Source organism: Chionomys nivalis, chromosome 22 (assembly GCF_950005125.1).
Source record: "Chionomys nivalis chromosome 22, mChiNiv1.1, whole genome shotgun sequence".
Classification (NCBI taxonomy): Eukaryota; Metazoa; Chordata; class Mammalia; order Rodentia; family Cricetidae; genus Chionomys; species Chionomys nivalis.
In genome coordinates, this window is record NC_080107.1 from 53,104,883 (window position 1) to 53,122,624 (window position 17,742).

Below are 17,742 nucleotides of genomic sequence, written 5' to 3' on the forward strand. Positions count from 1 at the left end.
CTGGGTGGCGAGATGTGGCCCGTCCGTCCCTCCTACTACAGGCTGACATGGCTCATCTCTCAGTGGACAGTCAGAGTCTGATTGGCAGCATCCCTCCAGAAGCCTTTGAGCCCAGCTAGCCTGGGTCAGCAGGAAAGGGTGTTTTCTCAGGCCTAACGAGAATTATTGCGGTCAGGGGTCTGAGTGGATATGGCTTATGCAAAGGCCCTGTGGTAGGAGGGCAGAGTGGCTGATAAGTAAGAGCAAGGCAGGGGGAACTAGGGGCCCAGGGGGCGGGCATGGGGTAAGGTGGGGATAGGGACCTGGACGCCCCAGAGCACTGAAAACACTGAACTGGTCAGACCCAATTACAGCCTTGGTTATTTACGTATGTGTCAGACCGCTGTCAATGAGGTGATGAGGTGCTGGTAATATCTCCCTCTGTGCCTTGCATTTTCATTTCCGTATGGTGGCTCTGACAGACAGATGCTTTCTGCCTTCTTTTGTGGCTAATCCCCTTGATATGTGGGGACACGGCTGTGTGCTCTAGCTATGACAAGTCCCTGCAGTTTTCTCCTATAAACTTTTGATTATAGCCTTAGCTTGTGTTTTATTCATTCTTTGGGGAGCTCATTCTGTACGTCAGTCCAGAGTGGCCTGGTATTCATTATGTAGCCCAGGCTAGCCTGGTGTTCACTATGTAGCCCAGGCTGGCCTTTAACTCCTGGCAGTTCTTAGACTCTTCTGTGTTGGAATTACAGGTGGATGACACCATACCCACCTTAGCTTTAACTTTCAAATCTGTGCACAGACTAGAGAAATGTTCCTCAATTTAGTCTTTCATTTTATTTTCAGACTAATCCATTTCACAACCGTGTGTGTGTTGTGAGGCAGGGGTTACAGCTTACCCAGCACCCTATTCAAACCATCCACTGTCTACTGAATTATTTTATGGTTGTTTTGAGAAGGTTCTTAGGAGCTAACACCAGCTTCCCTTGCCATGGACACGTGACACATGAATGTGTGCATGTCACAGCACCTGTGTAGTAGTCGAAGGATGATCTTGTTAAGCCGGTTCTCCTATCTCTACAGGAGCTCTGGGGACTAATTCAGGCGGCCTGCATACCCAGTGAGCCTCTGCTGGCCCCACCTTGTTTTTTGAGAAGGGATCTCTTGCTGATCGCTAGCTTGCGGAGTAGGCTGGGTTGGCTGACCAGTGAACCCCAGAGGCCCTGCCGTCGACCCCTCCTCAGTGCTGGGGCTAGAAACCAAACAAATAAATATGGAGGCCAGGAGTGGTGGTGCACACCTTTAATCTGAGCACTCCTGAGGCAAAGGCAGGTGAGTTCAAGGCTAGCCTGGTCTATACAGTAAGTTGTAGGACAGCCAGGGGTATATAGAGAAACCCTGTCTCAAAAACAAACAAGCAAAAAGCAAACAATAAAATGGGTTCTAGTGAACTCCTGTCCTCATGCTTCCAAGTCACTCACTCTGCTGACCCAGCCGTCTCCCCAGCCCCATGCCATTTTTATTTATTTCATTTCTTTACACTATCCTCTCAATTCCGTCCAGTCGGTATTCCTGCCATTTAGAAGCTAGGTGAACAGAGACTCATTGAAGTTAAGTCACTTGTGAAAGATAGCATAGCTTGGAAAGGAAGATATCAGGACTGTAACCCAAGACTTTTCTCCTCTCTGTCTCCTACCTGGGGCCCTAGGCCTGGCAAAATCAACACGGAGACCCTAGGAAGGAGGCAGGCACAACTGCACACATACCTGACGCCCACGTGTGCCATTCAGTTAGGCCCAGGGTGTCTGACCTGCAGATAGGCCCAGGGTGTCTGACTCACGGATAGGCCCAGGGTGTCTGACCTGCGGATAGGCCCAGGGTGTCTGACCTGCAGATAGGCCCAGGGTGTCTGACTCACGGATAGGCCCAGGGTGTCTGACCTGCAGATAGGCCCAGGGTGTCTGACCTGCGGATAGGCCCAGGGTGTCTGACCTACAGGTAGGCCCAGGGTGTCTGACTCACGGATAGGCCCAGGGTGTCTGACCTGCGGAGAGGCCCAGGGTGTCCGACCTACAGATAGGCCCAGGGTGTCTGACCCGCAGTACCCTAGAAAGCCGGCCCAACCAAGATTGGTCAGACCCAGGCAACTCACCTTTAGGAGACCAATTTCCTTGACACAGTCCTGCCTGGCTTTGGCATCCATCATCTCAAAGATCTAGGGCAAGAGGAAGCCAGAAACAGATTCAAGCCCCTGCTTACCCTGTTCCTTGCCCAGCACCCAGAAGAATAAGAGTCCCCACTCTCAGCAACAGCATGAATGAGACCGTGTTCCCAGGCTCACTCGGCGCCCACGATGCCTCCTACATGAAGAGTCACTGTATCTGACTCACAGAGCAGGCGCTGAGGGCCACAGCCTCTGCCCTCACTGAGGTCACACCCTGGTAAGTGGTATGTCACCAGTGCTCCTTCTGCAGGGGCCTGAAGCCTAAGCCTTGTAGGGACAGACAAAGGCAGCCATTGGCAGTGTCCCAGGACAGCAGCCAGCATGCAGAAGATGGCCCAGAATGCCTTTGGAAAGGAAAGAGCAGACAGTTTCTCAGCTGCAGGAGTCTGACGCCCAGTGTCCTGGAGAGAATGTGAGGTCACAGATCAACGCTGACGCTATACAGCTTGTGCATTCCCATCCAGGGACTCTGCAGGAGAACCAGCAAATAAGGCAGTGTGGAGAGGGTTCCAGGTACGTGCTATGTGCTTCCCAGCCTGACCTTGCCGCTGTGTCCCTCCTCCACTGTGACCCTACATTGAGAAGGGTCACAGAGGGCAGGCTGGACTCTGAGAGCCAGGGCCTGATGGGCAGGGGCTATCTTGCTTTTCCCTAAGCTCCCTCTGACCTGGGGAGTTAGTAGGTTTCTACTGTTTTCCTCATCTGAAAAATGAGACAATAATCCCAGCCCATAGGGCTACTGTCAGAGTCCTGTGTCTCAACACGTGATTGTACACAGCAGGTAACTAATGTGTACATGCTTTTATGTTTTACAGAGGGCTAAACTCGAGTCCTCTAGGAGGTAGGGTCACGGTGAAGCCATTTGTACTTGTGGCCCTGACTCACCTGTACCTTCTTCAGAGCCACGATCTTCCTGTCCAGCAGGCAGGTGGCCTTGTAAACCTCACTGAACTGTCCTCGGCCAATCTTCTTCTCAATCTGGAAGTCCGCCAGTGAGCAGCGAAAAGACAGGGTGTTGGGGTGCCTCTAGAAGAGACAGAGTCGTGTGATCACTAGGCTGAAGCGGAAAGCCTGGGACTGGACGGTTGCGGCCTCTAGGATCCCAGTATCCCAACAGTACCCCTCTAAGCAAAGAAGGATTTGACACACACCCCCAGTAAGGGGCCTAGTAAGAAGAGAGTGGGACAAATGTCAGATCAAGGGTGCAGGACAGTTCCAGGCTCACCAGCCCCCCCCACCCCCAGGTCAGTCACCGTTAACTAGGACAGGTTCCTCATCAGGAAAGGGAAGCAAGCTAAGTGTTTGGACAACCTGCCCATCACAGTGGCACAAAGAAACCAGACTCTGTGGAGACTGCAGTCATCACTGAAAGCCATGATGGAACCTGGCCAAGAAGACTAAGGGCGGCCTCCTGTCAGCCCATGCTCCCGCTGCCTCTTCCCTCTGCAAGGTCAGTGCTGAGCTGACCTTGACTCTGGGATCTTGAGGCACCCATGGAGGGTGGTTTGAGAGATCCCTTCCTGCAGACTTGAGCAAGAGGAAGATGATTCTGTTGGAGAAACTCTTAAGGAAGTGCCAATACCTCACTGCTCACCAAGCGGCACTCAAGAGGATAAGCTCCCCAGCACTGTTCATGCCCAACATGGTGCAGCTGCTACCTCAAAGTCAACTCACCAAAGCCTCAGAGAGACCCTGACTGGGACCCCACTGCTTCCCTAGTGCTAGAAAGTGAGGACTGTGGGGTGCAGTACTGCCAGCTCCAAGGGGTGAACTGCATCGCCAACTGCAGGAGCACAGCTGAAGCCATGCTTAGACAGAACCAGGGTGGCTCCTGGGGACAGAAGTACCTGCAGAGGTGACAACACCCTGTTGCAATTAGGTACCTACTATATGCTACTTGGGGACTGCTTTGAACTCCAGAGAGCCTAAGGCCTGGCCAGGAAAGCAGATTCCTTGTTGGATCTGGGGCTGTGCTGCTGGGGGTCCTGGGGTAAGGCCTTCCCCTCTGGGGCCCCAGCATTCCCCTGGAACAGTGGCGGGTGGAGAAGGGTGAGCGCCAAGGCTACCTGTTCTATAAACATGGGCCTTCTTACTAGGTCTGGTAGACGAACTGTTGGCTAAAGGCCCCAGTGATATTCTGCCCAATTCTGCCATGGCTCCAAAGTCTAGTGGACATGAGGTGGTAGTTGTGGGGTAGCGGGTGACCACAGAGGTGACCATAGAGGCTGAAGTTCTAGTTCACATCTGTATAAGGATGACCCGGATGTGCAATGCATTTCCTGTTGCGACTCATTCATCCTAATTAGAGAAACGATTTTCTGTAGTGAAGCTTGGTGGTGCTGTGCACTGGGGCATGCTCAGTCCACTGGGGTGGGCAAGGTTCTTCGGGGCAGCCTCTGCGCAGGTGTGGGCATCTCACGACACAAGGGCACCTGCGCATCAGAGTCCTGACCCTATTAATTCTGGAGGGTGGGGGTGAAGTCTTCTCCCCCTCCGGGCCAGGTCTGTGTTGCCTACCTCACCAGGCCTGTTTCCTGATCCAGTGTACCAGCGCCCGAGTGCCCCTGAGCCTGTCAGCCGTTCACTAGGGCTACACTGTGGGCTTCTGGCAGGGATGACACAATGGGAAGTGACCCTCAGCTCTCCCTTAGAGGCAGAGGAGATGGCCAGCATCCAGGGCTATGAGGAGGCAGGCTGCTGATTCTGCAGCAATCCGCCACACACTGCTTCCTAGCACAGAGGAGGAAGGGTTGGATCAGGAGGAGGAGGATGGAGGACTCTGAGAGCTGACCAGAGACAGCAGGAGTCAAGGGGAAAGCAGGTCCATGACAATTGTCCCCAGCCTCAACTCCCCTAGAAACGTCACTAGGCAGGACATACAGGGGACAATGGGAAAGGACCCCCCTAGGACACCCATCCTACCCCAGAAAGCCCAGAGAAACCCAGGCTTTCTTTCCCAAGTCAGATCAAATTAGGCCACAAGTACCCCTACCCCTTTGCTAATTTGAGTTTAAAATGTTTGAACCACAATACGCTTTCGCCATTGAGAAACCCTTCTCCTTTTGCTCACTCCCTAAACAGGAGCATAAAATTACATGTTAGAAGGATAAAAATGCATTCGCCCAATTAATTTTCTGAAATCTCATTAAAAAATTTAGCCTGACTAAGTCAGACTTCTGACCTGAATTTTAATCATCTTTACACTGCATGGGCCTCTTCTCCCCCATACTGGTGACGCATCATTAATTTTAAGGCAACTGTTTCTATGATTTTAAAAAGCACACTTCATCAGCATGACATTTCCTGTAAATGAATTTCACCTTTAAAGACATCTGACACCATGTGGATAGGGAACTTACAGGGGAGTGGGTTTCTACGAAGCAAAATGCTTTAAATATGCATTGCACAAAAGGGCTCAACTTACAAAGATCCACACTGTCAAACACTGTGAGGCCAACCTCGCTCAGCAGAGTGGCCAATTTCAAACCACAGCCAACCTTCGCTCTTTCTACTCCAGAGCACTGGATACTTCTCCTCCGAGGCAGAAGGACTCAGTGATCACACAACACAGTTAATATGATTCGTGACTGCCATCATCCCAGCCTCGATCTACTGCAGGCTTCATGGGCCATCAGCTCACAGAAGCATTAAGGAAATGCTTATAGCATACAGACATCATGACAGGCACTAAACATCCAAACCGCAGAACACCCTCCACAAGATGATCCTGCACCTTGGTGAGAGCTGCCTGCTGAGAGTACCTTCAGCCCAGTACAGCTGGCCTTCCTTGTGGGCTCCATTCATCCTGATTTAACCTGAGTGTGCCTCAGGTATCAGCCCTAAGAGATCGTTACAAAACCCATAGCGGGCTGTTCCTTCGCTACAGGCTCAACTGACGTGACCAAGCACCAGTTCTTTGTGCTTGGCTGAGGAGGTAGGGGTGTGTATGTGGGGCCTATATTATTCTCTATGTTCTGTCCCTCACCCCTGGTCATCCACTGGACAGAACCAGATACCCCATTCTCCACTCCTCCCCAAGCCCTCTAGTGTTCTCCTTCTTAATTTGTTTATAGAGGGGTCCCCAGTGGGTCATGTGTCCCAAGGGCCGGTATGCGATAAAGGCCAGGAACAATCATTTTCTAAATTCACAAGCAAAGCCAACACTCTTCAATTGTGTGTGTGTCTGTGTGCGTGCATGTATGTGCGTGTGTTTGCGTGTCCACTGTTTTCATTCTCCACTTTACTTTTGAGATGGTTCTTTCGCTGAAGCCAGAACTCACCAAACTCAGCTAGACTGAACAGTGAGTGAGTCCCAGAGCTCACATGTCCCCACTTTCCTGGTGCTGGGTTACAGAAGTGACCCGCTGTGTACAGCTTCCATGTGGATGCTAAGCATCTGAACACAGGGCGTGTTTGCATGGCAAGCACTCTATTGACTGAGCCATCTTGCCACATCCTTGAGTTTCAACAGTCATGGATATTTGGTCATTAAACCTTAGTTATCCACCACCCCTTCTTTGTTTTGTGTTGTTGTTGTGTGTGTGTTTGTTTTTGGGACACGTTTTCTGTGTAACAGCTCTGGCTGTCCTGGAGCTCACTCGAATTCACAGAGCTCCGCCTCGAACTGGCCTCGAACTCACAGAGCTCCGCCTGCCCCTGCCTCCCGAGTGCTTCCATCCTCAGTCCTTTGGGAAGGCTGGCATAGAGATGTTGGTCTGTGAAACCCACACCCATGGACCACTGCCCCCAAAGCCCTGCCAGTGTGCGCATGCCTCTCTAACAGAAGTGAACTGTCTGTCAGCAGGGGCTTCTCCCACAAGAAACCTTTCCCTTCTACACTCTTCAGCGCTCTTCGGGGTTGCTCCTTCTCGACTCTATAGCCATCCACCAGAGTTCCAGTTAAAACCCAGCCTTCCTCCATGCAGGTGAACCTCACATGCCAACGCTATGGTTCAGCAAGCAGATTTCCGTGTGCTACTGGCTCTCTCGGCTTCTGTAAAGCCATGGTTTGTGCCTGGAAGTTAACAAAGCCATAGGTGGACGGTTAGGAGCTTCTGGCCTTTCTGCTTTGTGAGGGTAGATTTAACTGTGGGAGCTCTGACTTTGAAAACTGCAGTAATTTTTCAATTATGAACATAAAGTCCAGGAGAGACTCCAAAACTACAGAAAAACCCTGTCTCAAAAAACAAAAACAAAAAAGAGAAAGTCTGCACATGGAATTTCCTCAGCACCACTGATATCTCCTTGACACCCATGGCGTTGGAGTTATGCTGGAGTCAAAGTGCATCACTTGGACTTCACAGGAGTATCAGGATGGAGCTGCCATTGTTGTCCCTACTGTACAAATGAGGAAACTCAGGGTGAGAGGCTTTGGACCCAACCTCAGAGCAGGCAGAGCCTCATTCCAGGTTCTAAGGATGGCCTGCTAGGACACATGCCTCCTGCCATAAACAGACATGAGCTCACTGTCCATTCCAAATGTTTTAGTATGCTGACACGGGAGAGGCTTGGCTGCCACGCTCCTCAGAAGGGGTGAAACACAGGCATTTGGTGAGAGGACCGAGATGTGCCTGGCCAGGCCCTATCCCTGTCCCAGCCTGGAGTTTGCACAGCATACTCGGCCATGCACCCCAAGTCTTTAAGCATGGCCAGGTGACAGCCACTGCCCAGAGCAGGCTACACTGAGTGATTGCATCTAATTACACTTAACTATGTCATCACCCACTCCAACATGTGCGACAAGCTGCCGAGGACACTGTCACTGCTGCCTCCTTGCCTCGCCTCGCCTCGCTTGAGAAATAATTACAGACCTCTCTCCTCTGCCAAATGAGCCTGTAATTAACCCTAATTGCTCAAAATGCAACTGGCTAATTCTGGGAGATTAATCAAGGGGGATTCGATTGTTAGTGAATGACTTAATGTGACAAATGGCTACATTACCTAAGCAGGCCCTGCTGCCCCAGCTATCAGCATCCTGTCCCGGCCCAGCTCTGAGGCTGTGCTTCCCCAGATTCTACCTGGTCCCGGCCAACAACGGACACAGAAGACAAATGGCACGGATGTCCTAGAATCATCGACATGCCTGCACAGTCCATGAGCTCACGCGGTATGTTTGTGTGCTTCTGCAGTAGGACATAGCCGTATGCCACACATCTCAACACAGTAAGAGTGCAAGCGCATACGACTTGAAAATCACTTGCCTCCCTGAGCGGGTGTCTGCAGTTTATAATTTCACAACAGGTAGACCCATTAGTCCTCCACCAGGAGCAAGGGTGTCAGAAGCTGCAGGAATATGGCTCTCTTGAATCTCCCACTGATTTAGGTCTCTTGGCCTTTGGGTAAAAAGCTGACCCCGCCCATAGGGTCCTAGAACATCTTGGTCCACCCAGGCACCACGCTTGCGCTCTATAGGCCACGAGGCTGTTGTGTGCTTTGTTTGGACTCTGGAATCCTGGGGTTTCTTCTGATTTGTATTTTTAGGTTTCTATCCCTGGAGGCTGTGTGCTCCCTAAGAGTTGACCTGGGCCTGCTTCACATCATCACACCCGAGGCAGTGCACTGCACACACAGGATGTATTTGATACAGATGTATCTCGCTGACTCACTGGTACAGACCATGCTTCTGTATACGGGGCTAGAGACGTCCTCCATCTAGGAGGAAGGAAAGACCCCTGCAGAAATGAATTTTCCAAGTCCAGAGCCATGTGGGGGCATGCACACAGGGTGGGTGAACTTGTGTGTGGGGGGATGCTGTGTGTCAGGGGCAGGATCTTCTCAGAGAGTAGCATCCGACCTTGTGGCTTGGAAAAGACTGAGAAGAGCATTCTAGGTCAAAAAACAGAGTTGACAAAGACACTGAGTATGCCTGGCACTCAGCCACCTTTAGAACAGTACCAGGGGCAGCTGGGTCCTCCAAAACATCTAAAGCCAGGATGAGGTGGGCACAGGGAGACCACCTCTAAACCACAAGACTGAAGACGGCCAAAGACAATTCAGACCAAACCCGACAATGGCCCAGGAACAGAAGAACTTTCTGTTCATTCCTGAGTCCCTCCTCTTCTTGCACAGAGCTGCAGACTCAATGGAAACCAAGCATCTCTGAAGTAGGTACAGGCCCGAGGTACCTGAAAGCATTCAAGGAGATGTTCTACAAGGAATGAGGGGTCAGATGAAGGACCCTCAGTGTGCCTGGGACAAGAGAATGGGCTTACCTGTGGGTCTGGAGGGGGTGCAGGCCCCAGTGCATGGCAGAGATTGTTCAGACTCCCTCCATGGGGCATGTGGCTGGGCTGTCCTGCCATCTTGCATGCCAGCCTCACGAGGTCACAAGCTGCAACAGAAAATACGGGCCTGGTCACTTTCTCCTCCTGACCACTTTTTCCATTTTAATAGATGGGCAAGCAGAGGGCACAGCTGTCACCTATTCACTCACAAGTGGCCAGTCTGGGACTCAACACTCCACAGGATACCTTTTCTCTCTAATGTACCATCTCAGTTGCTAGGACTGTCCATTGGAAGGGGGAAACTGAGGTACTCTGCAAGCCAGCCAGGAGGCTGTATTATTTCCTGTTGTTGTAATAAACCAAAGTGAATGACCAAAAGCAACCTAGGAAGAAAGTTTATTTTGGCTTATGGTTCACATGGTTAGAGTCCATAATGGCAGGGACAACATGGCACCCAGAGACAATATGGCAGCAGGCCAGGGAGCTGCGAGCTTTCACCCTTTATCAAAGCATGAAACAGAGAGGGTGAACTGGAAGTAGGGTGAGTCACATGATTCAAAGCCTGCCTCCAGTAATGTATTTCCTCCAGCACCTCTCTGATAGCGGTACCAACTGGGAACCAAGTGTCTAAATCCGAGCATATGCAAGACTTCTCATTCAAACACCACGAGAGCCCAGATCCAACACCACACCACCAGATACTGAAGCCTCATTTTTTCCCTGCGTCCTTTCAGCAGGGGACGAGTCTATTCTGCTGTCTCCAACACCACCACATAAAGTCAAGTGGGCAGGAGAGAGAACAAAAGCAGACTCCGGCAGCACCTTCAGGAATGATCTCACGTCCCCATCCAGTGTAGACACAGCCACACAGGAGGGCTCAGGTTCTGTGTAACCCTAGTGCAGGGTAGCTCGTGTCCTGGGCTGACCTGAAAATGCTCCCACTGCGCACCCAGACCTGAGTAAAGGCCGCTAAGTGTCTCCTACATTATTACATCCACCCCTGGTGCTAGAGGCAGCGTCTGGCTCCCCACCACACAAGCCTCTCTGGGGTCAAGACCAAGGCTGACTTGCACGGAAGCTTTCTGGCTGGGGAAGTGAATGACACTCAGCCCGGTGATCCTTTTGCATGGGAAAGTCTGTATGCACCCCGGCAGGATGTCTTTAACACCTTCCTTGTGCCGGGACTGGGCTCAGGGTCCCACGAGGCACCTGCAGAGGCATCAGTGTAGCTCAGGTAGTAAGAAAGCCCACCCTGTGTCCCAATCCTAGTCTGAACTCCAGGGTCCTGACCCAGGCTACTGAGAAGCTGTATTAAAGTCCCTATGAGGGGCTGGAGAGATAGCTCAGAGGTTAAGAGCATTGCCTGCTCTTCCAAAGGTCCTGAGTTCAATTCCCAGCAACCACATGGTGGCTCACAACCATCTGTAATTGGGTCTGGTGCCCTCTTCTGGCCTGCAGGCGTACACACAGAATATTGTATACATAATAAATAAATAAATATTTAAAAAAAAAAAATAAAGTCCCTATGAATCATGGACGACCTTTCTAACGCACACGAGCACAGAGGCTGGCCAGTCCTGTTTCATTCATGTCTGTGTAAGTCGCACTGCAGGGCCCTAGCTGAGACAGTGTTTGCATCAGCCCATTTTCTGTTACTACATCAGAATGCCCGAGTCTGGGAAACTTCATAAAGGAAAGTTTTACTGGGCTCCAGTTTTGGAGAGCCAAGGGCTTGATGCCAGTGTCTGTTCAGCACTGGCAGGAACCTCTTGGGTAGCTGACATCCCAACGGCAGGAACTCCTGTGGACAGGGCAGATCACATGGCCAGACAGCAAGCCAGACTTGAGTTTTTATAGCAATTTAATCTCTTGAGAAACAATCCTTCCTGGAGGCAGTGCCTCATGACCTAATGACCTCCCACTAAGCTCTCCCGTTTTAAGGTCCCACAATCTCTCAGCAGCAGTGAGACAGGAACCAACACACTGCTATGGTTAGAACGGACATCCTCCAGATCTGATTGGGCTGTAAGGCACTCCCTGGCCTCTGAGTCTGTGACCAGCCACACCAGTCAGGAGTGTTTGTAATTTCTGGGTGCACCAAGGGCACCTAGCCCACTGCAGTGTGAGCCCTGGCTTGAGCTGAGTCCCCAGGCACCCATATATGAAACATGCTGGAGACATGTGCAGAAGGAACGACACCACTGTCAACCTCTGCCCTCTGTATGCACAGATGTGTATCCACATGCACATCTGCACACACTCTAGGAGCAATGAAGGTAAAGAACTGCCCAAGGACAAAGGAAGGACAGTGCTGTGAGCTCTAGCTCACTGATTTGCCCTCACTAGCTGGCCAGCAAGGCCCAGGGATTCTGCTCCTGCTGTCTCCCGCATGCGTTTCATATGTGGGCGCCTGGAACTGAGCTCAGGTTCTCATGTACACACAGCTAGGATTTCCCGACTAATCTGCCATCCTCACCCCTCACTGCTCTTGGGGGCACTTTATATACTCTACAGCACATAAACTCAACAGAAGGTGAGGCCGCAAGGGACAGAGACAGACTGCAGAGACCCCTGCCAGCAAGGGCCTCTGCCAAGACAGCCATTCCTGGCCAGCACATGCATGTGGACTCCTGTCTATGACATTAACCTTTGTTGTGGCTTGTGCTCACATGTGGAGATACACACAAACAGCTCTGACTGAGGATACACGTGGCATCACGGTGGGCCTCTCCCTTCCTGTACCCACCCTCAAAGGCCTTACAGCGATGCAGATGGGCCCAGTTGCCCTCAGAATCTCCCATCCCATCTTCTCACCATCTGGCTGAGCATCCTGTTGCAGCACCTCCCCACCCCCCTTGACACAGTGGAGGAGCAGGGTACAGAAAGCCCCAGGATAAACAGATAAGCACGGGAAGCTTCCTCAGGCACTGCTGTTACTCGGGGGAAGCCTGTAACAACAAACTGGGTATGAGAGTGAGCCATGTAAAATGCGCATGAATTTGAAGATGAAACCAGAGGCTCCCGCAGGCTTAGCAGCTGGTGCGGGCAGCACCCTTCACATCCCTCAGGGTGACATGTTCACCGTCCTCTGCCCTTAGGGGTACCTCTGGGAAAATGTTGGAGAACTGTCTTCAGGAAAGGTTCCATCTTTATCTCAGAAGGCTCCAGAATGGGCCCATAGGCTGCCCTGCCCGGCCATTCATGTATTCGTTCTCCTGCCTATGTGCCAGTCTGGACCATCTCTGAATTCCCCTTCCTCATTCTGCCCTGCTAGCTCCAGCCCCCAGGTGTCTGTACTCTCACTTACCAGCCGGGACCCTGGCAAATCTCACTGAGGTGTCTGGCAGTTGTTTGGGAAGGTCATGCCTCCTGGAAACAGCTGTGTGGACTCAAGGTGCCAGGACCATGACAAAGGGGCTCAAACCACCTCAGAAATAACAGATAATGATGAGGACAGCTGTATGGGCCCTTAATATTCACTTCATCCCTGCAAACTTCAGCACAATCCCACAAGAACAAATGAGGAAACCGAGGCACAGGAGGTTGAAAGGCTTGCCTAGGCCATATGGATAAGCAGGGGGCTAGGACTTGGGTGGCATCCTTTTCCTGAAGCCACCACACTGCCATCTTTTTCAGAAGCACTCTGAAGACGAAACCTGCCTTCACTCAAGAGCAACGTGGTGGCAGTGCAGAAGCTTGGGGGTAGGTGACCCTAAGGCCAGTGTTCCAAAGGGCCTTTCCACCCTCCAGATCACAGCCAGCTGTCCACACCGTCTCTTGTAGCAAAGCCCGGCATTGGCGAAGGGCTGTCAGTCAGCGCAGCCCCATGCACAGCCGGGGAGCACAGCAGGAGGACAGCACCCAGAGGGACCTCCAGATGGAAGGACTGAGGGCCCTTCATTATGGGCCATGTTTCTCGCTCGTCCTCAGGGCTTTTGGGAAACTCATTTTATAGGTAGGGAAACTGAGGCTCAAAGCCATTTGCCCACTAAGCTACAGATGAAAATTTGGGTTCAGACTTTAGTGGCGCTCCTTCCAAGGCTTTGGCTGTCCCCAGAGAGTCTGCAATGGTAGTAATACCCCAGTGGAAACCTGACCTCACCTCACAGCTTTCTATAAAAGCCTGCTCCTTTCAGAGTCCGGTGCGGGAAGGCATCTGGAGGGAGACAGAGAGTGCAGGGACAGACCAGAGGAACATTCTGTGAGTAACACAGGGAGTCTCCTAGCCCTCTGACCCCAGGGATTCCAGAATTCCCCAGCCCCAGCCAAGCTGCAGAGCAATGAGGCAAGGACTGCCAAGCCCAAGCCAGGGGCCAAAAACGTGTGGAATGTGACTCAGAGCCACAGGCCTCGCGAGCCATCTGAGACCACCTTTCGTCCCAAGTGGACAAGTGCCCATGCTCTGAGGCGCTGTGCCATGCATACACCATTGGCCTCTCACTTGGCTCCTGGCTTTGGTGTGAAGAGCAACAAAAAGCCAGCACGTGTGTACCAGGCAGCCAGAGATAAACCTGGAACAGCTTGGGGCTCAGGAGGGGTGAGCTGGAGAGCTGGGCGGCTCATTTTCCTACAACCAGCACCTCTAAGTATGCACGCATGGGAAACGGGTGAGCCATCATATGAACTCTGGAGTATCTAGGGGGACGTACGCTAGAACCAGGGCTGGGTGCATGGAGGTGCCAGAGGCCCTGGCTGCTGGAAGTACTATTTATGCTAACCCTCACTGAGTAATGGAGAGTAGCTGCCTCCACACATGGCAGTGTGGCTTGGTGCCCTAAGTCACAAAAATACCCGTGTCCTCCTTCATGTGGCCACTCTGCCTGTCCTTGGCTGAAGCCTTCGCTAACATGGCAGGAGCCCTGAGTTATCAGGGCAGGCTAGATTCTGTTTTAGGTTGGACCGTTAAGTTCCAAGTGGCCTTTCTCCCAGGAGCCACCTGGCGCTCGCCTCCCAAAAGCTGATGTCTTCATCTCGGGATAAGGCCAGCTATTCCCAGAGGCTCTCTATGAGGATGACCCAAGACACCACACAAGCAGCCAGCTCCTGATGTGAAGCCTAGTCTGGGTGCCCACTTCCTGGAGTCCGTAACTAACCTGGAGAGGTCACAGGCTAGCACTGGCCAAGGTACAGCCTAGACCTAGAGGCCAGAGGCCCAGTAAGGAGACACAGAAGGTCCCAGGTCCCAGTCACCTATGGGGGTCAAGGCCAGTATAGCTTCGGCCAACATCCACAGGTGATTTAGCATCTCCTAAGATGAGGTAGAGACCACTGCCCCACTGTGCAGATGATGAAACTGAGGCTCCAGAAAGGAGCATGCCTTGTCAGAGAAAGACTACAAAGTGATGGTGGTGGGCACACCTATGATCCTGGCCCTCAGGAGGCAGAGTTCAAGGCCAGCCTGGTCTACCAAGTAAGTTTCAGGACAGAGTACAAAAAAAAAAAAAAAAAAAAGCTACAGAGAAAGCCTGTCTCAAAAAAAACAAAACAAAACAAAACAGAAAGACCATGAACTGGATAGGGCACCAGCTGACCAGCTTCTCAAAGCAACGAGAAAGAAGACCAACTGGTGAGTGCTGCCACATGGACCAGCTGGTGGAGAATCGGACAGCATCATGGTGTGTACTACGTCTGTTCCAGGCGATGCTTAGAATCCACATGCAGAGGAGGAAATGAAAGTCAGAGGGGTTGACTGACAGCTCAAGGTGACACGGAAGGTGACAGGCACAGGTGATACTCAATCTGCCTGGTCCATCCACACTGCCTTGGAAGAGGGCACAAATGCATTTGATTGAATGAATGATCGAATGAATGAACAAATCCAGCCCGGACATGCAGCTACAGCTGAGGTGCACTGCCCAGGCCAGTGTCCCTTCTTCACTGGTCTCGGGATAAGCAGATGTTACTCATTTATTACTTGACAGGAAACAGTGAGAGCCAGAATTCTGGGAGCCTGTCAGCTGGAAGACACAGACTGTGTCTGGCCCTGTGTCTCTTCACCCTTGCCGAGCCCGCCCCTTCGAAGGACACACACTGCTCAGATACTGTAGCTCCACGGCCAGAGGACACCTGGCTTCTCTAAGTGCAGGCCACAGTGAGGTGCATGGGGCCCTTTCCCAGGCAGTGAGGCCTCCCCAAGGTAGGCCTGAGAGACACATGGTCAACTCCCTGGAGCTGTGTGATGCCCAGGGCTGCATAGAGCTCCCCCACACTCTCTTCTCCCCTTCCCTTCTTATTCCTCCTCTTGCCCCTGCCCCTGGCACCTCTACCTAAATCCACCTCCTCCTGCCAATCTAGGATCCCTCTGGGGTAATCCAGACCCAGACACAGGCTCACTTAACAGTGCTCAAATCAGCTGCAGCCTGTCCCTCCTGAGTCCACTTCAGCAACCATCTCAGAACCACGCACAGCCTCACCTTCCCTCAAACCTCCTCCTAGACTTAACCCTTCCTAGGAGTCCCTGCCCCCGTCCCATCACGGGGCTTCAGGAGTCCTCCACTCTCTGATTCATCCCCTGACACAAGGCTGGTAGCCAGCAAGTCCCAGCAATCTTCTTGTCTCCTACTTCCCCGAAACCCCCACCACTCATGCTGTGTTTGTGGGCATGTGCAGTCATGCCCAGCTCATGCGTGCTGGGGATCTGAACTCAGATCTTCATGCTTACACAGCAAGTGTTTCTACCCACTGAGCACCACACCGCCACCCTAACAAGTCTGCACTGACTCCAAGGCAAAGGCCACAGGTCAGAGCGAGATGTTCCCAAGCCACACCCAACAGGCACTCCCACCCTCCCAAGCGCCCCTACCATAGCTACACTACAGAGCCTGCCTGCCTTCCCACACACCCAGTCCTCCCAGACCTCTCCCTGTATCAGCCCTCACCCAGATCTACTACCCACGGCCTCTTCATTCACAAAGTCACACTCACCCACCAGGACCAGGTTGTGGGATCGTGGGAAAGTGTCATCCCTGCCCTGAGTTTCAAGTTCCTTAGATAAGAGGGGCATCCATACCTTCCAGGGTGGCCAGGTGGTCCCAGAATGGCAGGCTCCACATGGATTTCTGCCTAAAATCAACACAGACTGCTTCCTTTGCCGTCGAATCTGCTTCTGAAGCTGGTTCAACGAGCAGAACTGACCATAGCATCATCTTCAAGCTGCTAGGCTGTGGGGGATGGAGGCCCTAGATGGAGGGCCTGGTGCTCACAGATGAAGGTTAAACACACAGGGCTGTTCCTGCAATGGCAGGGACGTATAATCTGCCCAGAAGGCTGGGAGCAGACATGGGCAATAGTCTGGTGACCTGTGCGCTATGAGACCATACGAGATCCTCCCCCGGACTCTTATCATGAGCTTGACAATCTACAGAACCCATCTTTATGGAATATGCCACGTGTACTTTACGAAGAGTTTTGGTATAGTTACATCTTAAGCTTTATTGTACACATGGGATTAATTATCACCAAAAATTGTTTCACCGAATTTTGTTGTGCTTAGATATTAATAAAATAAGATATTTGGGGTTGACTCTCAAGAGTTTGAACCAACACTGGCTACTAAGTTGTACCTAACCAAACTGCCTTCTTGCTTCCACAGATCTTTACTCTGTCAACCGCGGTGGTCACAGAGACCCCCCCCAACACACACACACACTCACACACACACACTAGGCTGTGGTGATCACAGAGACACCCCCCAACACACACACACACACACACTAGGCTGTGGTGGTCACAGAGACCCCCCAACACACACACACACACACGACTGTGGTGATCACAGAGACCCCTACACACACACACACACACACGGCTGTGGTGATCACAGAGACCCCTACACACACACACACACAAGGCTGTTGTGATCATAGAGACACCCCCCAACACACACACACTAGGCTGTGGTGGTCACAGAGACCCCCTCCACACACACACTTACACACACACACACACCCCCTACACACACGGCTGTGGTGGTCACAGAGACCCCCAACACACACACACACACACACACACACACACACACACGGCTGTGGTGGTCACAGAGACCCCCCCCAACACACACACACACACGGCTGTGGTGGTCACAGAGACCCCCCAACACACACACACACACACACACACACACACTAGGCTGTGGTGATCATAGAGACCCCCCCACACACACACTAGGCTGTGGTGGTCACAGAGACCCCCCAACACACACACTTACACACACACACACCACACACACGGCTGTGGTGGTCACAGAGACCCCCCCAACACACACACACACACACACACACACACACACACACACGGCTGTGGTGGTCA

General features: G+C 52.1%; 1 protein-coding gene across 1 annotated transcript in view; it reads right to left on the reverse strand.

The window, feature by feature from the left end:
* Nek6 (NIMA related kinase 6) overlaps window positions 1–17,742 on the reverse strand; it is a 74,025-nt gene that overhangs the window by 24,765 nt on the left and 31,518 nt on the right. The window contains exons 2-4 of the mRNA XM_057754853.1: window positions 9,424–9,542; window positions 3,098–3,238; window positions 2,141–2,203 (exon numbers count right to left, since the gene is read on the reverse strand). Coding sequence (XP_057610836.1) covers window positions 2,141–2,203; window positions 3,098–3,238; window positions 9,424–9,513 — 294 coding nt within the window. The 5' untranslated portion in view covers window positions 9,514–9,542. The remainder of the gene's footprint in view (window positions 1–2,140; window positions 2,204–3,097; window positions 3,239–9,423; window positions 9,543–17,742) is intronic.